At 38.8% G+C, this 11,877-nt stretch overlaps 1 protein-coding gene across 2 annotated transcripts; it reads left to right on the top strand.

Moving 5' to 3' along the window:
* The first annotated feature begins 1,235 nt into the window (after positions 1 to 1,235).
* Positions 1,236 to 11,327, top strand: LOC117655407 (retinoic acid-induced protein 3). 2 transcript variants are annotated; one of them, XM_034402832.3, is made up of 4 exons: positions 1,236 to 1,438; positions 3,694 to 4,653; positions 6,820 to 6,866; positions 8,131 to 11,327. In XM_034402832.3, exons 2-4 carry the CDS (start codon positions 3,726 to 3,728, stop codon positions 8,224 to 8,226), a joined length of 1,071 nt encoding a protein of 356 aa, XP_034258723.1. In that variant the 5' UTR covers positions 1,236 to 1,438; positions 3,694 to 3,725; the 3' UTR covers positions 8,227 to 11,327. The 2 variants fall into 2 exon arrangements, with proteins under 2 accessions (XP_034258723.1, XP_034258722.1); XM_034402831.3 differs by having other exon boundaries at positions 6,817 to 6,866.
* Positions 11,328 to 11,877: the final 550 nt, after the last annotated feature.

Below are 11,877 nucleotides of genomic sequence, written 5' to 3'. Positions count from 1 at the left end.
GCCCCGCCCCCATCTATTTTCTGCCCTGCCCTGCCTTGCCTCCCAAGTCCCAGCTGATCGGGAGGAAATGGGCATTTTGCAGTAAACTTCCCCTGGATTGGGGATGGAATGGAGATTTTACAGTATCCTTCCCCTGCCACGCCCATCAAGCCATGCCATGCCCACCAAGCCACACCCACAGAACCGGTAGTAAAAAAATTTGAAACCCACCACTGTTGTCAATCCTCCCAACCCTTTCAGAACAACTTAGCAGCTTAGTTAGATCATGCATCTTTCTTTGGAATAACTGAGTAGGTGCTCACATTTGGAAAGATTATTATAAATCTATAACTAAACTCTATCTGGTCAAAATTTAGCTAAATTGCCCATTCCAATAACCCAAAGGTCCAATAACCATCCCATTCCAAAATTGTTGGTTCTCCTATATTTTGTACTCTGAGTGAGAACTGGGAAAAGACAGGTGCTCCAACAATAACAAGATGCCTTTTGCAAATCAGACAGAGTCTGTGTCAAAAACCTAGAATTACAAATGTAAAGACCTATATTCTAAGGCCACATTTCACATAAGGAGACGGCTTTTGTTACAATAAGAAAACATGAATTTCGCAGCCAGTGTTGGGGGTCATATCCCCTTTCCACATTGACACAGAATGTACAACAGCATATACAGTTTTCTTGATTTTCATCATAAATAAAATATTCCAATGCAGAGCATAGTAACATCTGTTACGTATAGTACATCCTCAGTATATTTCCTTTCCTAAGAAGAAATCTTCCTTAGAAGATTTGGAGGGCTAAACAAGCACTCTATCCAAAGAAGAAAAGAAAGAACCCAATCTTGTTCTCATACTTGTTTATGAAAGCAAGACCAGGAAATCCCTGAAAAATTTCAGGTATGACCAACTTCTGCTCCAAGACCACACAGAACAATGGAGAAAGAAGGAACCTACTACATACAGTCATTTTTGTACACAAAAAATAACACGCAAAAGTATTATATAAAGCTGTGGGATCTCCTTGTCCTACACCCTCTAGGTTTCTCAAGCTCTAGGTGGCAGAAATTATTGGCTGACTGGATCAATGGGAGTAGAGTCTGTTGAGAGGTGAGCCAGTCAAAGATTCCTTCCCCACCCAGCCATCGGACTGACTATCCAGTTGACGTCAGAAATTTGACTTCATCTCCTGGCACTAGAATGTTATATTTATAACAGCACCAGGAGTAGTGGAACTGGAATAGGCGTGCCCAACTCCTTTATCCCCCGTGTTTTCTCTGTTTGCTTTTAAAGCTTCCCAAGAGAGCATGAGAGCAATTCTTTGCTTGTCCATGCAAGGGCAGAAAAGCAGCAAGAGCAGAGTATTTTTCAAGTGGGCAGTGCAGGCATATTCCTTTGCTGTCGACTACAACTCTTCTTCTCCTCTGAACCACATCACAGTCAAGGTAAGTCCATGCCAAAGCTTAATTGTGGGAGTACAAGAGTACACTAATCCTAGTAACAGGAGCAATAAGGGTGGATCTCTCTCAAGCTTACCAAAGACATTTTGTTATATTGCCTCCTTTACCTGATATGCCTAGTGTAATAGACATGTAATATAGATTCAGCAAAGTTTTTAAGAACTTTCCATATTTCAGCTTCTGAAAACCATTTTAGACTATTGTAAGGATTAATGGATAGAAGAGAGTACTGTCCTAGGGAGAGATGGATTCATTCAGGCTTAGCATGAGGTTTTCCATTGAAAACTCTAACCAGTTACAGTATTTTCTATTTTATCTTCTTTTTATACAATTATTGGGAAGATAAAATATCCTATTTTTCAAAATTTTTTCACTGAGTGGCTTGGATAAAGAGAAGCCAGGAAAGGGGAGAAGAACTTTTCAAATAGAGTAATCTTTATTAGTCAGATAATTTTGTAGCATTCATTGAAGCCTGGATCTTTCACAGTCATTTTGTTTATGTTTATGTCACAAAATGATCTACAAGAAAGAAAAAAAAGTCCTGGGAGCACAGCAAGGCATGATGTAGCACCAGTCTCAAGTAAGGAGGTATCCAGAGTAACACTGGATTTGGGGACAGCTATACTTGCCAAATGCTTTTCAAGCAAAACTCTATATGACTTGGGTGCTTGATATCTTTAGGACCATCTTCTCCAAGTAGAACGTTAGACAATTTGGCAAGGAAAAAATGTAGCAGTTCTTGGCCCCTAGAAAGTTTAGGGGTGAGAACCCAGAAAGTGGCATGCTTAACGGCAGTCTACTCTCTGTCAACAGCTTTCCCTTGGAGATTGGGCTGCCTCTTCCCTTTCTTTCATCTTTTAGAAAGCGGGAGAAGACCTTCCTCTTACACAGGAGTTATAAAGAATGGATTTTACGAAAGACTGCAGGAAGGTTCACCCTGACTCTGTCCAAGATTTAACATTTCAAGCATTTTACATTTTTATTGGGTTTTTTAAATGTATAACTGTAGACCACTTTCAGTCATTGAAAGAAGTGACATACAATCTTAATAAATAAGTAAATAAATATTCTTTGTTGCCATGTAGTGCCATCAGGATTTTATAGCTCAGATCTTGAGAGCGTGGGAGGTAGCAAATTTAAAGTATAGACATTGATTTGCTTCTGTTAACCAGTTTGCTTTCTATCAATGTACGGCAGGGATCAAACCACACTCCTTTTTAATAAAATGGAGATAAAAAAGAACCATAATTTGTGGATTGACGATATATTAATTTAACAAAGTTGGGCTGTGATTTTGGAGATGATTTGTGTGTGAGGGGATTGAGTTATAATTTATATTCTTTTTATAATAATAAAACAATCGGTAATAGCTTACCTAGATCTGTTAGACTTGTGCTACAGAAATCAGTGGATATCACATTTCCATTTTACAGCAGATTGCTGCTGAAATTCAGGATGGGTTAAAAAAAAGCAAGATGTCAGCCATGACCATGTGATTGAAGCCCCACCCGTTTTGTCCAAAGGTCACCCACAGTTGTACCTGCCATTTTGATATTTTTGCCCTCCCCCACAGGAGCATCTGTGTTTATGGGATCCATTAGGCTAAAGTGGCAGGTGTAACCAGGTGTTCAAAACCCTGTTCCTTTTTATACGTGTTTTGCATGCATCTCATGCATGTAAAAAAGGGTGGGGCTTTGATTACTTAGACACGCCTGCCATTTTTGTTATTTATCTGCCCTGGATGTCTCTGTCCTGCCACTGCCCTCTTTGTTTATAGGGGCTGCTGCTGCTGCTGCTCCTTCAGAAAAATAGAGATTATTGTTTATAGCAAAGTCCTGGTGTTTTTTCTTAAATTATAGAGACCCTTGTAGTGTTTTTCCTGCTATTTCTTATCTTATGTAGAAAAATATAGAGTTCATAAAAAGATGTGCCTTTTTATTATACTAAGGGCCTTTCCTATGGGAAGATTCCTTAATCTCTGTTTAATTGACCTATCTCCATCCCATTATTGGATCCAGATTTTACGTCCCAGCATTGTTCCCAATCAGAGCAGGTGATATTGGGCTAAGCAAATCAGTGGTCTAACTTGGGATAAGGTCATTTTATATTTTTGTGTGAAGTAAATAAGACTGTTATCTATATAAATTACTTGATTCATTTGACAGTAAAGTGTCTGATTATTAACTTATTCTGTTTTTTAAAATATATTTATAACCCCAAATTTATCTTATTTCCTACAGGTTTTCTTTTAAGATAAGACACCTGAAGTGCCATGCCTACTACTCATCCCCCCTTAGGCTGTGGCAACATATCCAATGACTACTATTTTCTCTGTGACATCAATGTTTATTGGGGGATTATTCTGGAAGCTCTGGCAGCAGCTGGTGTGTTTGTCACAATCATCCTCATTCTGGTGCTTTTTTGCCTTATCTCTAAAGCCCAAGACAATGCAAAACGTAGCCTGATCCCAATCCAGTTCCTCTTCCTCTTAGGCACTCTAGGAATTTTTGGGCTCACATTTGCTTTTATCATCAGGCTCAATGAGCAAACTGGTCCCACACGTTTCTTCCTTTTTGGGGTCCTCTTTGCCCTCTGCTTTTCCTGCCTTCTGGCTCATGCCTTGGACCTCACCAAATTGGTGAGAGGAAGACGTCCATTTTCAGCCCTAGTGTTGCTGATTATGGTCCTTGGTTTTACTGTTGTACAAGTGATTATAGCCATACAATATGTAGCAGTCAATATCACAGCCTTGAAGGCTCTACGCCATGTGATGGATGAGGAAAGACGAAGAGACTTTATTTTAATTCTCATCTATGTATTTTTCCTGATGTTTCTCCTCTTCATAGTTTCCATGTTTGTGCTTTGTGGCTCATACAAGAGGTGGAAGAGGCATGGTGTCCACTTACTCCTCACAGCTTTGTTCTCCATAGGCATTTGGGTGGCATGGATTGCTATCCTGATGCACGGTATCCATGCTTTAGGTGAGCGATCAAAATGGAATGATCCTCTCCTTGGTACTGTTCTGATAGTAAACGGCTGGCTTTTCCTGATTCTGTATGCAATACCTGAACTCTGTGTCCTCACTTCTCCACGGAAGCCTGGAGACTACCCTCTGGAGAATAATACTTGCCAGCCAAAGGGCATGAAAAAAACTTATGGAATAGAAAATCAAGGTTATGCTCAGGAAGACAACACACAAGGTAAGACAACAGCTACTATATTCCAATGAAAAGAAAATGCCAGCTGAAAGAAAATGGTTCAAGCAAAAGATTCATAATACGATTCCTAAAGCTAACATTATTGATGAATAACATATACAGTAAATTGATCATTAAGCATTAGTTCAATTACTGGATGTATTAATAATCTTTAGATATACACAACAAGGCCTTTATTCTACAGTTGATTTATTTGTGATGCTGATGATGACAAAGAAGAAGATGAAGAGAACAATGATAAATTAAGGATTTTATGTACCTCGATTCATCAAATAAATTGCTTAATAACTCTTTATGTATTAGAAAATCACCATTCTATAACATAAGACAATATCATTTTTGCTATTTTACTATACAGTGAAAAGCACATTAAAATTTTATGCGAGGTTTCATCAATTAAAACCTATCTGCTGATTAATCAGCCAAGGTTTTAATGGAACAATTCACTAATTGAAATATGCAGCTTTATTTAAAAAATTCTCTGATTAAGTAATCTGTAACCAGAATTAATTTAATTAAAACATTATTTGTTGAACTGCTTGAAAGGATTTAGTTGAACCTTTTGTTGGTATGAAAAGATAAATTTGTGACAGATATACATTGTGAGTGTCTAAATATTTCCTTTGTTTAAAGAGGAGTTAGGATATCTAAAATTGTTCAGAAGCATCAATAACAAGGACTTTTTGCAAGAATCCTTTGCAAGAATTCCTCATTCCCCTTAGTTCAATACATACAGGAATATCTTATGAATTGCATACGTGCAACAAGAGTTGGACTAAATGAGGAAGATTTTAGATTTATTGTATACGCAAGTCCTGCCTCCAAACGTCCCATGGGCTTGTCTACTCCTAGAATACTTCCATCCACCTATCACTATTTAAATTTTTTTGCTATAAAATCTTCATAGTTGACAATCAACATTCCTGTGGTTAGCTGTGGTGGCGCCATGGATGGAATGTGATATTGCAGGCTAATTCAGCTCATGGCCAGGAGTTTGTTCCTGACCAGCTCAAGGTTGACTCAGCCTTCCATTCTTCCAAGGTCGGTAAAATGAGGACCCAGATTGCTGACTCTGTAAACGCTTTAGAGAGGGCTGTAAAGCTCTATGAAGCAGTATATAAACCTAAGTGCTATTGCTATTGCTATTCCAACCTGAGATATGCCTCCCAACCTTTTCGTCATCTCAGCCCATTTGATTTGCAGCAAGAAAGAGGGTGAAATGGACATTTTCCACATTAGTTAGCAAGCCCTGGGAATTGGTAAGGTTGATGTTATGGCATTGTGGGGCGGGGAGGGGGAATCCCAGGACTTAGGAGATGACATATGACTCATTTTGCCAAATGGTCATACATTCTTTATAACTTTTTAAGAATAGATTCCAAAAATAGAAATAGAAGAGACTCCAAAAATAATATAAAATGACATTTTATTTATTTATTTATTGGTTCAATTTCTATGCCGCCCTTCTCCGGAGACTCAGGGCGGCTTACAATGCGTTAAGCAATAGCCTTCATACTTTTGTATATACCTGTTTAGTAGGGCTTTTGGCCCCCCCAAGCGGTGTTCTTTTTTATACAAAGTCAGCTTATTGCCCCCACAATCCGGGTCCTCATTTTACCTACCTTGGAAGGATGGAAAACTGAGTCAGCCTTGAGCCTGGTGAGATTTGAACTTGCAATAATTGCAGACAGCTGGTGTTATCTTAACAGTGCTTTAGTCTGCTGTGCCACCAAAGGTGGAGCCAACCTAGTGACACCCCAGAGGTGTTGAGATGGCACGTTTGAAATGTACTGGGAATTGATCATCCACAGCAATGGTTACTGGCTTCAAAATGACCAATGTAGCTCTTTTTATATCACTGCAATGTGTGCAATAGATGTCAAAAAGGGGCGGTGCTTTGATTGCTCGGTTGTGTCTGTCATTTTGAAGCCTCCTGGGAATTCTGAAACTATAGTCCCAATAAATTATTATTTTTTGTTTGTTTACTTCAGTGGACATGTGGAGCATGGCAGATTGGGAAAAGCTGGCATAAGTATTCATGCTAGACATTGTTATTTTGAACCAAACTAAATCTATTTATTTACTATATATTAATTCTAAGTCTCATTTCCTTTTGCCCTCTTTGCATCTCTTTCATCGTTCAAGAAGAAAATACTGACTCATATGTCCCTTATTCAACTCACTTTCAACTGAAGGTAAATGAAACAACTTTTCTTTCATTAGGGTAATAATCAAGTGCTGTAGGAGGAAAGTTTAACATATTTAGAAAATTAGACATCTGGGGAAAAGGGTGATATTCATATAGACTTATTAGTTAGTTAATAAGTTGCTTTTGATGTGATAACTAGTTATGGTAATATTTTTGTGTAGACGAACAGTTTCCTGACCAGAAAAAAAGTAAAATGTTTGTAAAAAGCTTTAAAGTGCTTGCAAAATGCTTGATAAAAATTGATTCTGGGACCTAGTACAAGTGATTTGATTAGGCTTATAACAGCAAATATTGCCCTCAGAATACTTTCAGAGGTAAAGTGTGATTTCAGAGAGAAATGATACATTTCCTAGTTATCTTTCTTTATATCCAGTGTTATCAGGTAGATCTAGGCTACAAAAATGTAGGTAACTATCAGATGTAGCTTAGTGTTACTGTATTTTTTTGTCATCCAGATGTTTAGATGTCTAGATATGCCAATTCTACTTATACTTACTTTGAAGAGCTTTCTGTAATAATTTACCAAGCTCAGCATTTTTGTTGTTGTCTCCAAAGTACCAACTAATTAGTGATTGCAGAGCAAGCATTGTGTTGGTGCTATGGAGGCTACTGAAGGCAACCAGAACCAAGTTAGAAAAAAGCCACTGAGACCTTTCCTATTCTCTATTGGAGTGGGGTTGATGGAAAAAGGTTAACTGTGCAAATGATAAGTGCCATTTTTTATCCCAAAGGTGCTTTTTCAAGAGGCAACTGGACTTCCTGTTTTTTCTTTTCATCCAAGAAGCTTCTTCAGCTGAAGAAGCTTCTTGGACCAGAAGCGAAACATCTTCAAAGAAAACCCAAAACGTGCAGTTGCCTCTTGAAAAAGCACTTTTGAGACAACCATGACCTGGATGACTGAGAATCTCCATAGACATGGCATTTCTTAGCATAACGGCACAGTCATTAAGGGTGTTCTTGGGCCTGCTATGAATTTAGTTTCTCTTTAGTTTAGAGATATGCTGTATAAACTAGTAATCTAGTACAAAGCTTTCTACATTTGACCAATTCATGATTAAATATCTAAGCTCTGGCTTTCCTTCTTGATATTTAATGAGATAGTAAATACTGCCACTCTGTCTTTGAAGGAGAAAGATCCACTCTTTATAGGTTACTCAGGTTACTCTCTAGGAGCATAAGAATGAACTAATAAGAGTCTGCTTTTGGGGATAGATGTTAATCTCAAAGTTACAATTCTCTTCCTTTTTCAGAACCTTGAGCCTCAACAGGAATTCTCCATTCCCCGCCCTAAAGCACGGCCCAGTCCATACCAAGAGTATTCCGGAGGGAAAGGTATCAAGCAGTAGCCTCACAATGAAGAAGGAGAAGCAATGTTGAGTTGACTGAGGTGTTGGTATAGCAGTGCCTCAGTTTTGCAAAATCAGGGACACTGCTCACATTGCCATGGATGAAGGAAGATTGTTTTCGTTTTCTTCTATAGGTCTTCTGGCTCAGCACACGTAGCACTTTATACCTCTGAATTCAGTAATGAACCTCTTTTGCTTCCCTCCCCCCACACAATTATAACTACCCTCCATCAAATCTTTATTAACTGGGCCTTCACCCTTGATCCACATGTGGGGATGGGAGGCTTGAAGTGGGATTCTTCCTCTGTGTTTATTGGTTCCCTGTGTAATTTTGTCTCCCTCTTCACATGAGTTCCAAATTGTTATCTATCTATGGGGAGCTTAGACCCTGTTTCAAATTTCTCACCATGATGGATGGGGAGGCAGCAAAGCTGCCATGGAAGGACCGTTCTTCCCATCAATCAGAATAGAGCTGGAAGGGACTTTGGAGATCTTCTAGGCCAGCCCTCTGCTCAAGCAGGAGACATTTGAATGATCACATATGGGCTGGTTACCTTATGAAAATGATAATGTCTCTAAGATCTATCAAGATTTTTTTCTCTTAACTATTTGTCTGAGCTCACTTTCCCTCAGCAGAGAGATTTATCCCAGTCATAGGGGCTGTTGAACACAGAAGCAGAGAGCTTGCTGACCATTAGTAGTCTCTAACTATACTTACTTATTTATTTTGCTCTCTAAAGCACTGAAATTAGGATGATCATCATGATGTTTAAAATACAATTTCATGACCTTCTATTTATCCAAAGGGGTCTGGTGAGGCCACCATAAGAGGGGGATAGCTTTCGGTTTAAGTCTGATTTCTTAGCCTATACTGTCTGGGGCAGAGGTCTTCAAACTTGGCAGCTTTAAGTCTTGTGGACTTCAACTCCCAGAATTCTCCAGCCAGCTATGCTAGTGTTGGCTGGGGAATTCTGGGAGTTGAAGTTCACAAGTTTTAAAGTTGCCAAGTTTGGGGACCCCTGGTCTGAGGTGAAGGGAGATGACACATCTGAGTAGACTGGGAAGCTTGCAAAGTGAGGTAGGTAAGCCTAGGTGGCAAGAACTTCTGAAATGGTTGCAATGGAAGCAATTGACCCTGCAGTATGTGATTCTTGAAAATAAGCCTTATTATATATAACCTTTGCCAATATCTGTTAAAATGTGTACCAAATACTCTAAGAGGAACAGCAAATAATAAGAACCTTAAAAGTGATTTATTTTAGAGAGAAACAGAAGGAAAAATCCTTGGCTCAAGTCAGTGACACCAAAATCTCTTACGTTGCTTGACTTTTATAGGAGAGTCAGACAGGTGTTTACATTTCCCCGCTGAAATCATTGGGAAAACACAAGTATATGGTATTCTGTATTTTGTGGGAAAGCAGTCCAGGGGGGTTGCTTATACGCTTTTGTCTGCCTTATGTAATATTTATTTATATAGTTCTTATATTACCTTGAATATAGGTACACACATGTAATAAATATATATATGCAGTATATATATTATATATGTTTGTACCTCCTCCTTTTGTTAATTACTTTTCATGCACAAACAGATGTGCTCTATGTACTTATGATGTACAGAGAGTTCATTACAAGGCCATTAGCATGTTTTAGAACACATTATTAAAGATTATCATTCACGGAGCAACTTTGCTTGACCTGAATTTTAAGCTTGCCAAGAAAAATATCTGGGTGATCTTGCTGAAAGCTTTGCTGTATTTAAAATATTACATCCATGGCCATCGCATTTCTCTAATCCACTAGTTTAGTATTTGTAAAAAGAAAAGAGAGAGAGGAAAAAGAGGAAGGATACAAAACTAGTCTGACATGCCTTATTTCTTGAGTGGCCATAGAATCACTGTCGTCATAGGAGATCCCTACACCACTGAGGTCAAGGCTGCTGCATCATGCGGGTGTCAAAATTAAACCATGAGTGTGAGATGACTGTCTTGAATCCATCTACACATATTGGATGCCAGTCCTGACCTGAAGACATCAAGGGATGGCGCATACATCGCGACACTTTCCTGTTGTAACTCTAACAATGGTGCAATTTTCTGAAGATATATACTGGATTTTTTGGAGTATAAGATGCTCCGGACTATAAGACGCACCTACCTTTTTTGGTGAGGAAAACAAGAAAAAGAAATCTGCCTCTGTCTCCCAGCAATTTTGCCTCGCTGCAGCAAACAGTAAATAGCCTGCTTTACTTTCATTTTCATTTTCAGCATAGCTTGATTAGCACACACACACAAAAAAATCTGCTCCCAGCAATTTACCTCCTTGCAGCAAGCAGCAGAGGCCCGCGCAGCAATAGACATGGCAATCTCTGCAGCCTGAAACAGCTGAGAGTTGGGAGGCTGATCCAAGGGACAATCAACTTGTGCTAATTAGGCTGTGCTGAAGCTGAAATGGTCTGTTTCTTGCTGCTTGCTGCAAGGAGGTAAATTGCTGGGAGGCAGAGGCCAAAGGGTGGGGGCCAGTGGGTGGGCGGGGCTACATTCAGTGTATAAGATGCACCCAAATTTTCACCCCCTTTTAGGGGAAAAAAGGTGCATCTTATATGAAAAATACGGGTACTTATTTTTATTAAAGAAACAATTAGAAAGTCAATCTGCCCACTCCAGTAATCCTGCTGGCTCATCAGCCATACCTCCTATGAGATATGCAGTTTCTGGCTATGGAAAAGTTGCCGGGCCCTAGTTTAAAAGGTGCATTTCCTTTAAAGGCTGCAGGAAAAATGGCAGATCACTCTCAGGCATTAAGTCCAGAGGTTTATTTTGTCAAGTCACCACCATCTACAAATAAACATCCTATAAACTGTCATAAACTGCACTGAGATTGCTTTTGATTCATTAAAAATAAACTTGTAAATGTGCGTACCCCAAGTGAAACCCCTTTAAACACAGAAGGCTTATTTCTGAGTAAATACATTTAACCAGCTAAGCCAGAAGCCTGCAATGATAATCTATTGGCAAACCATGTTACAAATGCTCCTGTGAATTGCTTTCAGAATTGACATAGCTAATAAAATTTGTGAAATAAATAAATATTCACGTTCATTTTCTCTTCCTTCTTAGCTTGCATTTGGTTTTCCTCATTTGCTCTCAGTTTCCAGCATTCCTCCTACATTGTCCTCTATGTGGCATTTCCAGCTTCTCTTTTCATTCATTCTCTGCATTTTTGCAATTTTGGTGGGGGTAGGGATGGGTTTTTTTCCGCAGGTGTTCTTTCTTTCCCCCTATGTTTAAAATCAACATATTGCTATATGGTAATCAAAGCAAACGTATGCTCGTTTTTGTTTTTGTTTACCATGGTGATTGCAGGCAATGTTGCATTATGCAACGAATATTTTCACACTTTTATTTTAAAGCAAATGAACAGAAAAAGAGCACACTTTTTTCCCCTGCCAAGCCAAAATATTTTATAGTGTTTGGTGTTTGGCCAGATAATATTAATGGGCAAATCAAATAATCTAGACTGGAATCTTCAAACAATTCTGATAATGGGCTTATGCCAGGTTCTGTCTCTGATAAGATTCAATCGTAATTCTCACCTTGGCATTATAAAACTCTCAGAAGAAATTGCCTGGAACTCCAACTTCTTACACCA

This window comes from Pantherophis guttatus, chromosome 7 (genome assembly GCF_059756535.1).
Source record: "Pantherophis guttatus breed Tessera chromosome 7, ASM5975653v1, whole genome shotgun sequence".
Taxonomy (NCBI): domain Eukaryota; kingdom Metazoa; phylum Chordata; class Lepidosauria; order Squamata; family Colubridae; genus Pantherophis; species Pantherophis guttatus.
The sequence above is the reverse complement of the archived record's forward strand: the minus strand, read 5'-3'. Positions and strand labels throughout refer to the sequence as shown.

Excerpts from the sequence above, each read along its gene's own strand:
- LOC117655407 (XM_034402831.3), top strand. The coding sequence starts at position 3,726 with ATGCCTACTACTCATCCCCCCTTAGGCTGTGGCAACATATCCAATGAC. Across the intron at positions 4,654-6,816 it reads TCAGGAAGACAACACACAAG|AAGAAAATACTGACTCATAT; the intron begins GTAAGACAACAG and ends TCATCGTTCAAG. Across the intron at positions 6,867-8,130 it reads CAACTCACTTTCAACTGAAG|AACCTTGAGCCTCAACAGGA; the intron begins GTAAATGAAACA and ends TTCCTTTTTCAG.